This window comes from Tachyglossus aculeatus, chromosome 21 (assembly GCF_015852505.1).
Source record: "Tachyglossus aculeatus isolate mTacAcu1 chromosome 21, mTacAcu1.pri, whole genome shotgun sequence".
In the NCBI taxonomy this organism is placed as follows: Eukaryota; Metazoa; Chordata; class Mammalia; order Monotremata; family Tachyglossidae; genus Tachyglossus; species Tachyglossus aculeatus.
Genome location: NC_052086.1, coordinates 17,290,867 through 17,308,476, shown reverse-complemented (window position 1 = coordinate 17,308,476; position 17,610 = coordinate 17,290,867). Strand labels below are relative to the sequence as shown.

General features: G+C 50.1%; 1 protein-coding gene across 2 annotated transcripts in view; it reads right to left on the bottom strand.

The window, feature by feature from the left end:
* The window catches only part of LIMK2 (LIM domain kinase 2), a 67,456-nt gene that overhangs the window by 5,846 nt on the left and 44,000 nt on the right, over nucleotides 1–17,610 (bottom strand). For both annotated transcript variants that reach the window (XM_038762333.1, XM_038762334.1), the window contains 11 exons: nucleotides 10,660–10,795; nucleotides 8,392–8,501; nucleotides 7,907–8,095; nucleotides 7,408–7,513; nucleotides 6,800–6,996; nucleotides 5,262–5,448; nucleotides 3,828–3,914; nucleotides 3,081–3,212; nucleotides 2,743–2,799; nucleotides 1,866–1,931; nucleotides 1,110–1,284 (listed from right to left, as the gene is read on the bottom strand). In XM_038762333.1, coding sequence (XP_038618261.1) covers nucleotides 1,110–1,284; nucleotides 1,866–1,931; nucleotides 2,743–2,799; nucleotides 3,081–3,212; nucleotides 3,828–3,914; nucleotides 5,262–5,448; nucleotides 6,800–6,996; nucleotides 7,408–7,513; nucleotides 7,907–8,095; nucleotides 8,392–8,501; nucleotides 10,660–10,795 — 1,442 coding nt within the window. The remainder of the gene's footprint in view (nucleotides 1–1,109; nucleotides 1,285–1,865; nucleotides 1,932–2,742; nucleotides 2,800–3,080; nucleotides 3,213–3,827; nucleotides 3,915–5,261; nucleotides 5,449–6,799; nucleotides 6,997–7,407; nucleotides 7,514–7,906; nucleotides 8,096–8,391; nucleotides 8,502–10,659; nucleotides 10,796–17,610) is intronic.

Below are 17,610 nucleotides of genomic sequence, written 5' to 3'. Positions count from 1 at the left end.
AGTGGGCCCTAGGTATGTTAATTCATTCATTCATTCAATTATATTTATTGAGCACTTACTGTGTGCAGAGCACTGTACTAAGCACTTGGGAAGTACAAGTTGGCAACATATAGAGACGGTCCCTACCCAACATTGGGCTCACAGTCTAGAAGGGGTGTTGCCCACCTGAAGCAACCCTAGAATGGGCAAGTACAAGTTTTGGGCAAGGGCTGGCATTGCCCAAAAAGCACCAGCCTCTGGTGGTCTTGGTTCCTACAAAATACCTGCAGAGGGGAGCACTGCACTCTAGATCCCAGTGTAAGAAAAACTCAGGAGGAGGGGAACCACCCAGAAAAGATGGCCAAAGAGACAATAGCCCACCACCGGTCGGGAAGGAGCACCTCCAGCCTGACCCTAAATCAACTCTTGCTGCAGACTCCAGTAGGCCTGGATCTCATGCCAGAACCAAAGAAAACCTAAATAGCCCATGTTTCCATCAGAGGGCTCAGATGCCACCCACTACTCCCGTTATGGGAATTTGACCCTTATACAGAGAAGGTGGTATTAAGCGCTCTGAGCCTTTGGGATGAAGGAGTTCATGGGACTGGGCTTGGTTGGGAAAAGAAAATGGCACAGGCTAAATAGTACTGATTGTTTGATACGTCAATCAATAGTAGCAGCATGGCTTAGTGGAAAGAACACAGGCCTAGAAGTCAGAGGGCTTGGGTTCTAATTCCGGCTCTGTCACTTGCCTGCTGTGTGACCTTGGGCAATTAATTCACTATGCTTCTCTGTGCCTCAGTTACCTCATTTGCAAAATGGGGATTTGAAACCTGTTCTGCCTCCTACTTAGACTGTGAGCCCCATGTGAGCCCTGATGATCTTCTACCTCAGCTCTTAGTACAGTGCTTGGTTAAGAATAAGCACTTAAATGCCATAATTATTATTATTATTATTACTAGATGTCATCCAACTCTGGGTCCCGGTCACATAACTCTATAACTATGCAGCACCCTGTGGCATCTGTCCTCACAAATGGGAGTACCTGTAGGTGACAGGAGTTAGCCTCCATGAGGGCACAAGTTTCCCTAGAGCATATTTGTTGGATTGGGAGTGTCCCCAGTTCTCACCATTTAGCATTTCTGGAGCCATCCAGTAAGGGTTCCCCACAACTGTATAGCGTTTCTTGCGGTCACTCTTCCGCAGGGTGCGTTTCTTGGTGGAAGCCTTCTCTACGGGAGGCTTCTTTCTCTCTTCCACTATGAGTCGTGACAGCCCAAAATCCGCCACCACAACAGTTTTGTCCTGCTCAGGGAGAGAGATCCGGAGTCAGGACAACCGTAGTGGTTTACCCAGTACCAGACCACACAAGCCTTCTATGCCAGAAATATGGGTCTCCCCAGCGGCGGATGCATGCACACCCCCCAGCCCCCAACATACACCCCAACTATATGAGAACTGGGGAGACAAGACCACCTACCAACCCAGAAATATTGGGCTGGATGGACCAGAGGATATCAAAGAGGAGCCAGCGTCGGGATGAGGAAAGGGGAGGAGAAGAGCCCAACTGGGGTGGTGATGGGAGCCTGGCTGGGAAGAAGGAACGAAGCCAGGTTCTGGGAGGAGGGATAGCAGACATAGTGAAAATTCAGAAGCCAATGACATAGAGCAAAGGTGGGCTTTTCTTGTGCTCTCCAATCTCCCAGTTTTTCCAAAGAACTACAGAATTCTGCCACATCTGGTCAGGGGCACCACAGTCCACTAAGTGCCCCAGTAGGAGGGAGACAAAGAAGGGAGCGGAAGAAGAGAGAGGCTGTTCCCCAACCCCACTCAGCAATGCCAGAAGATTGGAGTTTGGTAATCGGAAATGTCCCTCTGAGGCTCACCAGTTTGATGAGGCAGTTGTGTGAGTTCAGGTCTCGGTGAATGATACACTTGGAATGCAGATAGGCCTGGAAAGAAATAGAAGCATCAACTACAGGAACCCACCCAGGGCCGTTTCACGCAGCTGGTCACCCTGAGGTGAGCTGGGGCAGTGGGGGAGGAGGAAGGAGGTTGTTTCTCTCCTCCCATTTTGTGAGAAATCCTTATGTCACCATGCAGGCTCATGCAGCATTGCATTTTGATGTCAGATGGAAGTCTGTTCAAATCCCAGAACCATCCCCTTGCTCCAGAGCCACTACTCTTCCCTCCCAGGACTCTGTTCACACAGATGACAGGCTGACACTTTCAAATTTGACACTCCTTGTGGGCAGGGAATGTGTCTACCAACGCTGTTACACTGTACTCTCCTCAGCGCTTCGTACAGTGTTCTGCACATAGTAAATGGTAAGTAAACACCATTGACTGGGGCAGTTGCCTCGCTCCCAACTGAGGCCAGCCCTGGATTCAACCCACTTTAGCCTTTCATAGTCTCAGCCTCTCATTTCGGGATTGCTATGCCTTTTACAGACACAGGTCACTTGCAAACTTCTCCATCACATCTTCAGTAACACATTAGGCCCAGAGAGGGATAGACACGTGCCCAGGGCTCCATTAAAGAGTTTTGCTGCCCTGTTTTCTGTCCGAGATCAACCTCTAGACCAGCCTCCCTCCTTGGGTAACCAATGAGCTGGCTTGGTGGTGGTAATGCCTCTCAGAGCCAAGCACCCACCCTTCACCCTCCCCAGCCAGCCTCCTGCTGGCCCAGGCTTTTGGTGAATCTAAAAGCCTGGTGGATTCTCTCTCCCTGGCCAGCAGATAAGTGGCTCTACAGGCACTCACCATTCCTGAAGCAATTCCTTTGGCAAAGCTGACCTTCTGCTGCCAGGGAAATGGGTCCTGCAAGACAAGGGAGACAATCAGTGGTCATAACATCACTGGGGCATCTGCTGCCCAATTTCCCCTGGCCCAAGTTCGGTTCTGCATTTTGTGCCCACTTCTACTCCACAACGGGAGTGGGCACGGTGGAGCTGCTCCCTCGCTCTCCGTGTGGGCACCATTAATGTGAATGTTTGTTGGGGTGGGCGCAACTCAGGTAAGCAGCAACAAGCAGCAAAGGAACTCATCCCTCACCCCATTGCCTGCCAGTTTCAAGGGGCACGAGTGGGAATGGTTCTCACCACACTCCGGAGGAAGTCCTTCAGCGTGCCCCCCTCGATATACTCCGTCAGGAGATTGAGCTTCTTGTCCTTGTACAAGACTCCAATGAACTTGAGCACATTGGGGTGATCCAGAGCCCGCATCACTTTCACCTGGAGGTAGAGGGTACAGAGGTCACTGCTGACCCTGGGAATGAATGGGCCAGCCCAGAAGCCAATTGGGTTGGCTTAGTCCTAACCCCAAAGTGGGTACCTGGCAAAGCCAAAGACTTCACTATGAAAGTACCTCCTTGGCCCAGCCCTATTTTCCTGGGTCTCATTACCTTGTGGGATCTTTCTGCCCTACCCGCTGATAGTCCCTGGCAGCGAAGCACATGGCAAAAGGGCCTAAGAGAAAGCTAGCCCTACTTCAAGTCCCCATTCCTCTCTGCAGTGACTGGGTCCCTACTCCCTGGCATTTCCCCAGAAAGGCTCGGTGTCTTTTCCTCTCACAGTAGACAGTTCTGTTCTCAGTACGTCTCCAGATCTACTCCATGATATTCCCACATCCTATTACTCTCCCCTTCATTAAGCCCTTTCCGCAAAGTCCAATGGTCCAGAGGCAAGTCAGTTTGCAGAAGAGGGAATATGGTTTCACCCTTAGTCTCCAGATTGATAGTGTCTTTGCCTCTTGCTGGCTCAAACACAGAGAAAAATTTGCTGCCTGGAATTTCTATTAATGGAAATCCACATTTTCTGCTTTGTGCCCAGCCCTCCCCATAGGCCTACCTCTGTTAAAAAGGTCTTCTGTGTCTCCTCATCACACCGAATTAACTCCTTCATGACCATGACCTTGCCTGTGGCTTTGTGTGTTACCTAGAAAAGAAACGCTGTTACAGTGGGAAGCAAACCTAGAGACAGCTTAGAGGACCAGTATGCAGTGACCACTAGAGTTCCCTTGTCTCTAAGCTTTGCTGAAAGAGAGTTTGGAGGGACCTCCAGGGCTTCATCTGGGAGCCATTATATATAAATGGTATTTGTTAAGTGCTCACTATGTGCCAGGCACTGTACTAAGCACTGGGACATATACAAGATAATCAGATTGGACACAGTCCCTGTCCCACATGGGGCTCACAGCCTTAATCCCCATTTTATAGATGACGTAACAGGCACCAAGCAGTGAAGTGACTTACCCAAGGTCACCCAGTAGAAAAGTGGCAGAGGTGGGATTAGACCCAGGTCCTTTGACGGCCATGCAGCCGCTGATAATAATAATAATGATGGCATTTATTAAGCGCTTACTATGTGCTAAGCACTAAGCGCTAGGGAGGTTACAAGGTGATCTGGTTGCCCACGGGGGGGCTCACAGTCTTAATCCCCATTTTACAGATGAGGTAACTGAGGCACAGAGAAGTTAAGTGACTTGCCCAAAGTCACACAGCTGACAATTGGCAGAGCTGGGACTTGAACCCATGACCTCTGACTCCAAAGCCCGTGCTCTTTCTACTGAGCCACGCTGCTCCTCTTCAGAGGAGGGGCACGCTGAGGTTGATAGGACTCAGCCTCCAGGTTCTGCTCCTCCTAACCCTTGGGTCCTCATGAAGGAGTAGGTAAGACACCTCTTCCCTGAGAGACAGATTTCCACAGAACTAGGAACTCAGGTCAGGGAAGTGGAAAGAAAGCGAGGGAGAGAAGAGGACCTAATGAGGACAGGCTCTGACGCCTATAGGGAGTAAGAGGAGTAGGGGAGGGTCCATGCACAGACATGTCCAGAACTGGGTGAGAGACTGCTCTGATCTCACCCCCTCCCAAAGATACAGACAGGGAAAAGATTGCTTACCTGGCCCCGCCTCCTATCTATGAGCAGAGAGGGAGGAGGAGAGAAATAAGTGTTAGTAGAAGAGTGCCAGAATCCCCCCCCGAAAAGAATCAATACTCCAGAACCCTAGCAGCAATGCCCACTGCGGCAGCCTTGGGCTACTCTCCTGCTGGGCTGGTGGACCTCCACGGTGGCCAGAGGGATGCCGGATGCCGGCCCACATAGGACTGAGAAAACTAGGGAAGCCTGAAACTGGGGGTGGGAGGAGGTGTTAGCCTGCATCCGGTAGTCGCTCCCAAACCTAGTGAGTTAAAGATCAGAATCTAAAGTCAACACGGACAGGTAGCCCAGAAATGCTCTTTTCATCCACAGAAAGCTCTTCCTTGAGAAGCTTCTGCCCTCACCTTGATGGCCTGCCCAAAGAAGCCTTTTCCCAGGACCTCCCCATGGATCAGGTCACAGGGCCGGAAGATCTGCTGGGAATAGCTGCTGGAGCAGCGCAAGGATTCTGAGCGGCTGATGTCCCGACTCAGCAGCAAGGGTTCCTTTGGGGAGCTGGGACCCGGGGACTTGGAAATGCTGTTACTGCGCCTGAGAAGAAAAGGTGGGTGGTGAGGTGGGGGGGTCGCAGCTCAACAGATACGAGTCCCCAGCTGGCAATAACACAGTAGAGACAAGAACAACCCAGCGGTGGCCCAGCTCAGAACTGGAGTCTTTGTTTCCAGATCTCTGGAAGTGCACATTCCCAAAGGAAAGTTCCTGAAAATGACTTCTACCCATGAATGGTGAATATAGGGACTCCTGACTTTCACCCCTGCTTAAACAGCTGCTGGGCTCCTGGGAACTGTGGTATTCTGGAGCAGAACATCCTGTTTAGCCCAGAGTGCCCCCTGTTGAAGAGCAGCGTGGAAAGAGGCCATCCCTGGGCCAGTGGTTAGGCTACAGTAGGTTTGGACTGGCCAGTCTGTCTCCTTCTCCCAACCCAGCGTAGGCGGAGATCTGGCTGCCAGAAGGAAGAGGACACTGCCAAATGTATCTTTTCTCCAACCCCACTTCACAATTCCAGTTTTCCCATTCCAGAGAGCCCAAGAGGCTGCTGATCTGACTTTGAAAGCGGATCCAACCCTAGATTCGGGATCGGGCCAGGCATTTCTCATGGAGCTAGTACATGAAGGCAGGCCTTCCCAGACTGAACCCCTTCCTTCCTCTCCCCCTCGGCCCCCTCTCCATCCCCCCAATCTTACCTCCTTCCCTTCCCCACACCACCTGTATATATGTATATATGTTTGTACATATTTATTACTCTATTTATTTATTTTACTTGTACATATCTATTCTATTTATTTTATTTTGTTAGTACGTTTGGTTTTGTTCTCTGTCTCCCCCTTTTAGACTGTGAGCCCACTGTTGGGTAGGGACTGTCTCTATGTGTTGCCAACTTGTACTTCCCAAGCGCTTAGTACAGTGCTCTGCACATAGTAAGCACTCAGTAAATACGATTGATGATGATGATGTTCAGCAAAAGTCTCAGGCTCCCAGGCCTACCAACCACACGCTCGGAAAGTTCCAATACGAATACATGGAGGATTCAAGGACTGGAGACCATTTCTCCAGGAGCTCCGCTCTCCAGTTCAGCCCAGGATGGGATTTTGACGGATTCTAAAAATAAGACTGGAACCCTTGGATAACACAATTCCAACCTTAATTAGTACCTGTCCTGCCTGGTAGAGCAGCTGCTTGCTGTGTATCACACCCAATCCCCCATCTACGGGCCAGAATCCACCACTGAGGGGGAAGCCGAGTTAGCACAACGTGGTTGCCAGCAGGTTCCTCTGGAGCCTGGCTCGGCCCTTAGAGAGACCCCCAGCTCTACAGGGTGGGCTTCGCCCCAGGGACAGCTGCCTGACTGCCAGCGAGGAAGAGCCTGGAGTGACAGCCATACCTGAGTGAGCGTCTCCGGAGCGTCCCTTCAAGGTTCTCTTTGGCATCCAGCGTGCCGACCGGATGAAGGGAGGTGGTATTCTTCAGGTGAGCTGGGAGTCGCGCATCTAGCCGCAGCTGGTCCAGACGCTGTGACACGGGGTCGTGCTCGATCAGTAGCTGAAGCGCCCGGCTCGTCGTACTAATCGCCTCCTCAACCTATGGCCAAGAGCAGAGTCAGGTAAGCTCGGCCATTCTTCTGCCCTGGAGAAGAACCCATCGGACTCGCAGAGATTGCCCAGTTGTCCGTAAGCCCCAGGGCAACTCCCTGCTTCGGCATCGATGTAGGACTTCAGCCGCCGCCACCCAACGCCCTGAATTCCAGTAGCTTTTCCCTTCTACCTCGAGAACCTAACTCAGTTGGGCTCAAGAAGACCTCAGGAACAGGGACCCAAGAACTTTTGAGTCAGAGCAGAACCAATGGCAGAAATCTATACCAGCAGGGGAAACTGACCTTCTTCCTTTCCCCAAAATAAACCCAGCCAGGCTCCCAAAGAAGGTAAGAAGTGCCAGGCCCTGGAGAACATGATAGACAACAAAGAAGCAGCGGGAGAGCCTAGGAATCCATACCTCATCCACCTGCAGCGTCCGGACAGGGACCCCGTTGATCTCCAGGATGCGGTCCCCTGGGTGGATGGCATTTCGTATATTGGGGCTGATGTGTAGCCGGCTGACTCTGAACAGAGAAGAGAGCACAGGCAAGGGCAGGTCAGAGCAGGACCGGCTCCTGGTCTCAGAGCTGCTGCTGCTCTTGACCCCACAGTGCATGCCCTCTGGACCCAGGAAAGGCAATCCATTTCCAAAAGAAGCCCCCACCTCCTCCCTCCTCCGTAACTCTTTTAGCAGAACTGCCACAGGAACGTATGATGTGTGCAGGGCCCAGGTCTAGGAAGGACCTCTTTCCCCAGCAAAGGAGATAAATAGCCATTACCGAAGCAGAAAGAGATCCACTGGGTTCCCATCACTAACCAGGCTAGGGCGGTGAACACACACAAAATGTGAATTCTTCTCTTTGCCCTTTCCCACCGCCTGCCCAAGCTTTCCTCGGCCGAAGCCCTGGAATACTCACTCTTTCACCTGCACGGTGGTGGCATAGTTGGAACAGGCACTGTCCACTGTCACCGAGAAGCCTCTCTTGCCATCGGTGGTGACCGGCATGGAGATGAGGGTGACTGAGTAGGGCAACTGGTCTTGCACAGACTCGGTGGAAAGCCTTTCAAACATGGGCATCAGCACGACCTCATTGTGGCATTTCCCACTGGAGAGAGGAGCCAGCGAAGGCAAAAGTTACTCCTTTATCCCCTTCCAACTACCGCGCAGGTCACCCATGAACCAAACCCAAGCAGCACTGGAAAAGGGGGTGAGGTAGGATGAGACAATTACTGTGCCGAGCTGCCATTGACGAGATAACCCCACAACAGGTGCTGGGCTACCCCTATTCTCATGGCCTTTCGCTGTGGAGCTTGATACAGGAGACCGACTGGTGTAGACTACTTCCCCTACTCCCTCCTTACCCTCTTCCAAGGGCATTAAGCTGGGAGGACCTTGCCTTACCAGTACAGGGTAGTGTGCTGAACCAGTGCATATGCGTCTCCATCTTCAATGATTACCTTGCAACTCATACAAGTGAAGCATTCTGGGTGGTATTTATACTCTCCAGCCACCTGCGGGGAGCATAAAAGTGAGGAGATGAGTAAGAAAGTGCAAGGCAGGAGAAACTATTAGCTGCTAGACTAGGTCAGCAGCACTGCTGACAAACACCAACAGAGCCCATTTACCCACCTGAGTTCTCCCAAGCAACTGCTGGGGTGGTGGGAGAGGATAGGGTAGCTAGACTGTAAGCTCGTTGTGGGCAGGGAATGTGTCTATTGTACTGTACTTTCTCAAGTATTTAGTGCAGTGCTCTAATCGGACCCCGGACTAGCCTATTTTCTCATGGAATCCAAGGCTCCAAGACTGAGTTGGCGTGGCAAAAAACTCAGCCAGCCTGAGTTCAGATGTCCCTCCATCTCCAATTTTGGACCACAAGGTACCAACTGGGATGCCAGCAATGCAGAGGCGAACTGGATCTCTCTCCCGGGAACTGGCATTAGATGGCAATTGCCCGGTTAGTTCCAGGTTGAGCCCTGGAGGGGTTTCCAGTCTGTATAAAACTCTAGTGGGCACCAGTTGCCTTGCCCTACTCCGACTGAGGCACATTTACTGCTTTGTTTCTAATCTGGACTATGGCACAGCTCAAACAGCAGAGCCACTACAGGGCAGAGGGCAGGTCTGGCCAAGATACAGGGAAGAACCAGTCCTGGATTCTCAACAGCTCTTTCTCAACAAGCCTTGGGGTGGCCCCTGATTCTCTTACTGCAGCAAGCACTGTAATTTCACTTGGTGCAGTGACGGCTCCATTAGAACAGAGACTGTGTTCTTCTACTATTTTCGGATGCTCCTAAAGCACCTAGTACAGTGCTCTGTACATAGGTGGTGCTCAGTAAATATTGCTGATACTGACGATCGCGTACTCAGAATGCAGCTTTGCCTTTTTTTTAACCTCCTTAGTTAACGGCAGAAACTGCCCATTTTTGAGAGCCGTCGGGTAGTGTGGGCTCAAAGTTATGGACCCTGCAGCCAAGACTTGAGGATGGCTGCCCTGCGAAGAAGCAGCAGCTGCCTTCATGGGGGACAGACAGTTCCTTGAAAAATGGCGACATTGCCGAGTTACTTCATGCCATTTTCTTAGCCAGGGGACCCTGTCTACTGACTCCCATACACCTCTGAGGCAAGTTATCAAGTGCTGCCCAGGTTGGGATCCCACCCCAACGGAACAGAGACTTGCTGAATTGATCTCGTGTTGAGGTAACCTCACTGCTGCTGCCGCCTTGGGACATTTTCTGCTCTAGAAGTGAAGGTAGATATTCTCAGCAGGGGCCTGGGGCCCTGAGAATTCATCAGAAAACACCGGCATTTGCCAAGTGCTGTGAAAGGAGCACGGATGGCCCCAGATCACAAGCCGTTACTCACAGTTCTCTGATAACCCGGACATTACGTTGTTGCTGAACCCCTCGTTAAGGAAATCTCCCATTACAGTACGAGCGCCTTGAGGGGTGCCGCATGAGGGAACAGTCATTTTTTCCTTCCAACGTTACATCCTATCCAGATAGACGTGGGTGGCCTAATTCCCTATCCAAAATGCCTCACGTTATGAACTGAGTATACATTTGGTATGAAGTCTAATTCTAGGAAGGCGAAATGTCCATATCTCAGACCTCTACAGCCAAAGTGAAACCCCAGAATAGCTCAGAAAGCTAGTGATAATCATATGACTATGCATTACATCAGGACCTGCATTTCCTCTTGCTATAGTATAGGGTTTTTTAAAAAAATATTTGCTAAATGCTTACTAAGTGCCAAGCTCTGTAACAAGCACTGGGGTAGATACAAGACAACCCAGTTGAACCCAGTCCATATCTCACATGGGGCTCACAGTCTCAATCCCCATGCTACAGATGAGGTAACTGAGGCACGGAGAAGTTAAGTTGCCCAAAGTCACACAGCAGCCAAGTCGAGGAGCTGGGATGAAAGCCCAGGTCCTCAACTCCTAGGCCTGTGCTCTTTCCACTAGGCCAAACTGCTTCTCATTAATGCAGTTCTCATTAAGGACTATATTTATGTCAAAATTTCATCTGTATTCTTAAAGATCCAATTTCAAACATCCCTGTGCCTTTTACCCTTGATGAATCCAGGCAAGTCAAGTGAGGTCACGAAGGAAAAACCAACCAAAATTGGGGCCGGAGGAGATCCAAGGGGGTCTGAATTCAGCACCGTCCTTACCATGACGGGGCCAGTCATTAATAGGGAGCAGCCATGGCAGAACTCCCCAAACTTCCCCCAGTAGTCCTTGTGGCAGTAAAGTTTCCCATCTTTTTCATAGTACCAATTGGTGAGGGGATCCTGACATTCTGAACACCTGAAAGAGAAGGAGACAACAGTGATTCTCAAGGGCTAACCTGTCACTGGATCAGCAGTCCTGCAAATTTAGTGGTTAGTAACAGGAGAAGCAGCTCCTACCACAGGGTCCCCTGTCCAAAATCAGGATGAAAACAATGGCTCAGTGACCCCTTACCCAACTAATAGTAACAATGATCATTATTGTAGTGATTTATAAGTGCTTACTTTGTGTCAAGCACTTTGCTAAGCGCTGGGGTTGATGTGATTCAGTCGGACCAGACGCTGTCCTTAGCCCACATAGAACTCAAAGTCTACGGGGGAGGAAGAAAAAGTATTTATTCTCTATTTTACATGTGAGAAAACTGAAGCACATAAGAGATGTTAAGTGATTTGCCCAAGGCCACCCAGCAGGCATGTAAATGGCAGATCTGGGATTAGAACCCAGGTCTTCTGACTCCCAGGCTTGTGTTGTGGTCTTTTCTCTTGGCGACGCTGCTTTAAGCCGGTGGCTGTTGGTCAGTTCATTCATTCATTCAATTGTATTTATCAAGCGCTTACTGTGTGCAGAGCACTGTACTAAGCGCTTGGGAAGTACAAGTTGGCAACATATAGAAACAGTCCCTTCCCAACAACGGGTTCACAGTCTAGAAGGGGGAGACAGACAACAAAACATGTAAACAGGTGTCAAAATCATCAGAACAAATAGAATTATAGCTATATGCACATCATTGACAAAATAAATAGAATAGTAAATATGTACAAGCAAAATAAATAGAGTAATAAATCTGTACAAATATATAGAAGTGCTGTGGGGAGGGGAAGGAGGTAGGGTTGGGGGGATAGGGAGGAGAAGAGGAAAAAGGGGGCTCAGTCTGGGAAGGCCTCCTGGAGGAAGTGAGCTCTCAGTAGGGCTTTCAAGGGAGGATGAGAGCTAGCTTGGCGGATGCGTGGAGGGAGGGCATTCCAAGCCAGGGGAAGAACGTGGGCCGGGGGGTTGACAGTGGGACAGGAGAGAACAAGGCCCAGTGAAGAGGTTAGCGGCAGAGGAGCGAAAGGTGCGGGCTGGGCTGTAGAAGGAGGGAAGGGAGGTGAGGTAGGAGGGGGTGAGGTGATGGTCAGCCTTGAAGCCAAGAGTGAGGAGTTTTTGCTTGATTCGTAGGTTGACAGGCAGCCACTGGAGATTTTTGAGGAGGGGAGTGACATGCCTAGAACGTTTCTGCACAGAGATGATCCGGGCAGCAGAGCGAAATACAGACTGAAGTGGGAAGAGTCAGGAGGATGGGAGATCAGAGAGGAGGCTGATGCAGTAATCCAGTTGGGATAGGATGAGAGATTGAACCAGCAAGGTAGCGGTTTGGATGGAGAGGAAAAGGCGGATCTTGGCGATGTTGTGGAGGTGAGACCGGCACGTTTTGGTGACGGATTGGATGTGTGGGGTGAACGAGAACGCAGAGTCGAGGATGACACCAAGGCTGCGGGCTTGTGAGATGGGAAGGATGGTAGTGCCATCTACAGTGAAGGGAAAGTCAGGGAGAGGACAGGGTTTGGGAGGGAAGATAAGGAGTTCAGCCTTGGACATACTGAGTTTTAGATGGCGGGCAGACATCCAGATGGAGATGTCCTGAAGGCAGGAGGAGATACGAGCCTGGAGGGAGGGAAAGAGAGCTGGACGGACACAAAATCCACTACCGCTGGCTGTTCCCCCTAAGCCCAAAGATGATAAATGGACAAGGTTACCAAAATTTTTTCCAAAATCTACCTTCTGTGGAGCTACCTAGTCACTTTCTACATTACTCCTTTCCTCAATGCTTTCTCACACCATGCTCTGTGTCAAATTCATCCTTCTTGGTCTGACGGTCTTTGAACAGGCCATTTGCCTATCATTTTTCACCCCTCCTATTTACTCTTTGATAACTGTCACTCTCGGACTCTTCCTTGTCCCACTCCAGTATCTGAAGCCTTGCCTATGTCACTCTTGCCTATGTAGGATGAGCCACTTCCCTCTCCTTCAAATCCCACCTTTAATCTGAACTCAACTGCTCTCCACCCCTGAAAACACAAGTTTTAACCACAACAAAAATCAAATCAAAAGAGAAGCAGAAAAAATTCCGAATATGTTCGGGAACTTGAGGGTAAAGTCCATTTTCCTGTGTGCTCTGAATAGTTCCTAGCAGCGTGGCCTAATGAAAAGACGACCTGATCCCAATTCTGCCACCTGCCTGGCTCTGTGACCTTGGGCAAAGCTCTTAACTTTTCTGTTCCTCAGCTTCCTCATCTGTAAAACAGGGATTTAATTCCTGTTCTCCCCCCTAGTAGACTGCAAGCCCAGGTGGGACAAGGACTGTGTCTGACCGGATTACCTTGCCTCTTTTCCAGAGTGTAATACAGTGCTTACCACAGAGTAGGTGCTTAACAAAGGCCACGATGATTGTTATTGATATTAACTACTATTGAGGGCTGTGGGTCAGTCGGTCAATCGAAGTTATTGCGTGTTTACCGTGAGCAGAGCACTGCACTAAAAATATAACAGACACATTCCCTGCCCACCATGAGCTTACAGTCTAAAGGTCCCTAGGGTGCTGATTGCCGCCTCCTCCTCCTGAGCCTCTGCTCTGGGTTCCGGGAACCTTGAACTGTGAAGGAATTCTACCCTCCTGAAACAGAGTGAATCTCCACACCAGAAGCCTTTCCTTGCCATCCGTGAGCAACCACACCCAGTGCTTGCTCAGCAAGGAAAAACAAACCTGAACTGGTCAGGTGTCTCAGCTTAAAAGCAAAATGGATGAAACACTTCCGTGACCGTGCCGCCTCAGGGAGTCACTGGGCCCGAGCTGCCTAAGGTCGGGGTGATCCCTTCCTCTCGTTCCCCTTCCCAACTCAAGGTGACCCACATTATCCCAGCAAGGCCCAACTCCCGAAGGGGCAGCGAACAAGACTTCTCACCCCCGGGGGAGCGCAGCCCTGCCTCTCCCTTGTTTGTGAGGAAGGGGCATCGGCGCAGTTGGATTCCCACAGCACACTCATTACCGCAGCTGGGCTGCAGGCCGGGGTTTGTTACACCCTCCCAATGGTATGTACGCAGGAGAGGAGAGCCGTGGGGCAACGGAGCATTTGAACACGTCTTACCTACCACTGCCAAGATCCTGCTTTTGTGTGCTGCAAGTGTCCCCGGCTCGGTGATTGGGAGGAGGCGGGGAACAAAACAAGCACAGACAAGCAGGGGAGGAGACATGTCTGCTCACTACTGAGCACCTGGTTACACTGGCACAAAGGGTCCACGTGAAATGATCTAACCATGTTCTCATGGAGGGCCTGGTCAGATAAATCAGCTAGTGCTGGGGGGTAGGGAGGGCGGTCCAAGGAACACGATGACCAGAAACACAAACACCTAGGTGGGCAGACCATTGGGCCACTTGGTTCTCTCCTAATACCAGTGAATTATGGCCTACAGATAATCACATTAAAGGCTGAGCTGAAGTGATTTTACTCCAATGTGAAGAGTTAAAGGAGCCCATGTTCTTTAACCTATGTTTGTTTTTAAAACCCTTGGCCAAGAGAAGCCTGCTGGTTCAACCAATTTTTTTCATGGTCCAGTTAAAGGAAGAGGAAGCAGTGGGAAGGATTTTTCCAAGAAGGCGGCTAAATCGGCAGCAGCGGAAGCCCATGCCCCACTACTTCTCCCTAGACTGGATGGAGTGCTTAGTCCAAAGCTCTGCACTCAGCAAGCGCTCAATAAATACCACTGATTGACTGACTGGAGAGGGGGAACATGCTGTTGGACTTGCTGTGGTGGACCAAGAGTAACTATCCCATTTGTCCGATCGCTAAAAATTCCAGTCCTCCTCAAATGATGCCCGTCACTATAATCACAGGATGCTTTTATCATACAATAACCTGGGCTTAAGAAAAGACACAGGGACAATGTAAAGGCTCAAGGCCTTCACGGTAGTGTCCTCGTATTGATATTTGCAGGTTACCAGTTTTACTTTCGGCCTTTATTGGCCAATGCCAAAGGGAAGCGAATTTATCATTGCTGAAGCATAGAATAGCACGAGAAAGATCGGCATTTACAAGTCAATAGGCTCTCCCAATGAATCCAAGACAAAATGAGTTGACCTGGAAGCCTCATACTAGCAGTGAGCATGAAAAATGGCTCAAGAAAGCTCATTGTTTAAGCCCTAAGGGGCTGACTCGGGAGTACATTAGAGTTGTGAATTGGGATTGAGGAGAAATGAAAGAGGATGGTAGGCAGTAGGAACAGAACGATTTTCTCCACACTCCAAGAGCGTGTTGGTTTGAAGTCTGGGGGTTGGGGTGAGGAGGTGTCCAGAACTAGACTCATAACAGGGAGTCTGTTTGTATCCGTGACTCTGGATCACCCCTGGCTCCAAGGACCTAGTGAGACCAGGTCAGTTCTGAGACCAATCTGGGGCTCAGCCCACTCTTGGGAGGGTTTAAGGCTCCAAGTTAGTCCGGGAAATTCTAGGATCTTCCTGCAGAGTAAAACTGCAAACCACTCGAGACTACTACTGGGCTGGCCTCTGGGGCGGAGGATGGGAAAGGATGCCCAAGGCATCCTACCATTTGTCCCCCTCCACTCTCCTCAGTGTTAGACTCCCAGGGGCTACCAACAACTACTTTTCAGGAGTAAATTGTCACCTGGGTGGAAAACCAACATGTAGCTGCTGCAAAGACGATCTGTCTAAATAGTAACCAAATCGAGTAACTCAAAAGCATTCTCTCCTTCGGAAAACATTAAGGGGGGTTCAAATCCCTTGATAGGAAAAGTAGGGAAGAGGTGCTTTTTCTTCCCAAAAACTCAACTCTGTGGAGAGCCAAGACTCTGCTCTAACACCACTCTAAGCCCAAGACTGAAAAGAGCCTGCCTTCCACACCAATCACAGGTCAGTGACAATTTCCCCTTCACACTGGTTGTTGAGAATATGGATGTAGGTGATTTCAACACAGCTCGTTGTGGGCAAGCAGCACGTCTACCAGTTATGTTATATCATATTCCCCCAAGCACTTAGTGCAGTGCTCTGCAGACAGTAAGAGCTCAATAAATATGATCGATTGATTGATGCTTAGTTCTGATGGTGGTCGGTGGAGGTGGGGAAGAGAAAGTGGAGAAAGCGGGCTTTTAGCCATTTGCTTTGAGCTGTCAGAGGCCTCCGAACACAGCAATTACATTCCTTTGGGATGGAAGTGCTGTTCTCTCTGTCACGCCTGATCATGTCCCACTGGAATTTGCTTGCATCACCTCAACTGCTATCACAGCACCACCGTTCCAGTGCGGAATCCCTTCTCCTTGTCACAGTTTGGATTTGGGGACTTGCTTTGGAGCCAAAAAAAAAGGAAATTCCCAAGGAGGGAGCAAGCATCAGAAGAACCACTTCACTAGACCTGTCAGAAGGTTCCTCTAAACTCCTTTCTCACACAAACATCGGTGCCTGGAGGAGGGGAGGCCCTCCTGCAGATGTACCACCCTGCTCAGCCAGCCGCCTCCTCAGAAGTGGCTTCAGGAATGTGGCAAAGCTCTAGGGAGCTGAGGTGGGGGAGGAAGGCCCAGAGTGAGTATCTCCTGCCTGCAGCTGGGCAAACAAAAATGTTTATTAAAACAGGAGAGTAACCCAAAAGGGCTGGAGGGAGAGAGGGAGAAATGAAAGCAGCCTGAAAAACAGGAGCCAGTTGTGTTCTCTCCAAAGGTTCAGGGCTGGGGCTTCCTGACCCCCAGGTTGCTGACGGCAAGGGCCAGATTCATTCAATCGTATTTATTGAGCGCTTATTGTGTGCAGAGCACTGTACTAAGCGCTTGGTAAGTACAAGTTGGCAACACATAGAGGCGGTCCCTACCCAGCAGTGGGCTCACAGTCTAGAAGCTCAAGTGATGTCTTCAAGAACAGAAGGGGAGACAGACGACTACGATTTGGGAGGAGCTGCACTGACTACACCCATAGTACAGTGCTTTGCACACAGTAAGCCCTCAAAAAGTACAGCTGAATGAATAAATGAATGAATGACTAGCTTTCTTGTGGGAAAATCCTTCCAAGGCACCACTTTCCAAAGGAGTCAAGTTCCCCGAGCAAACGCTTCACTCCCAACAACTCTCAGGCTTCAGCCATCCTTGTCCCACGTGCACTGCAGAGGTCAGAATCCATCCAACTGGACCTGGATGGCTTCATCACCAGACCCAGGCAACACTCCCATCTCGCCCACATCAGGTTGAACTGAAAGTGGCCCAGGGGACCTGCACTCAGGGAACTACTACACTTGAGCGGCACTGCCCATCATAAATGAGGTCCAAATCGGGTTTTTTTAAATGGTTTTTGTTAAGCCCTTACTATGTGCCAGACACTAATAATAATAATAATAATGATAATAATGGCATTTATTAAGTGTTTACTATGTGCAGAGCACTGTTCTAAGTGCTGGGGAGGTTACAGGGTGATCAGGTTGTCCCACATGGGGCTCACAGTCTTCATCCCCATTTTATCATCCCTTCATCCCTCATTACCATGAAGTAACTGAGGCCCAGAGAAGTTAAGTGACTTGCCCAAAGTCACACAGCTGACAAGTGGCGGAGCCGGGATTTGAACCCATGACCTCTGACTCCAAAGCCCGTGCTCTTTCCACTGAGCCACACTGCTTCTCTTGTACTGTACTAAGCACTGGGGCAGTTTCAAGATGATCAGGTTGGACACAGTCCATGTTCCTAATGGGGCTCACAGCTTTAATCCCTATTTTACAGACGACGTAACTTGAGGCACAGAGTTGCCCAAGGTCAAAGGGCAGACAAGTGGAAGAGCCCGGGATTAAAGACCAGTCTTCTGACTT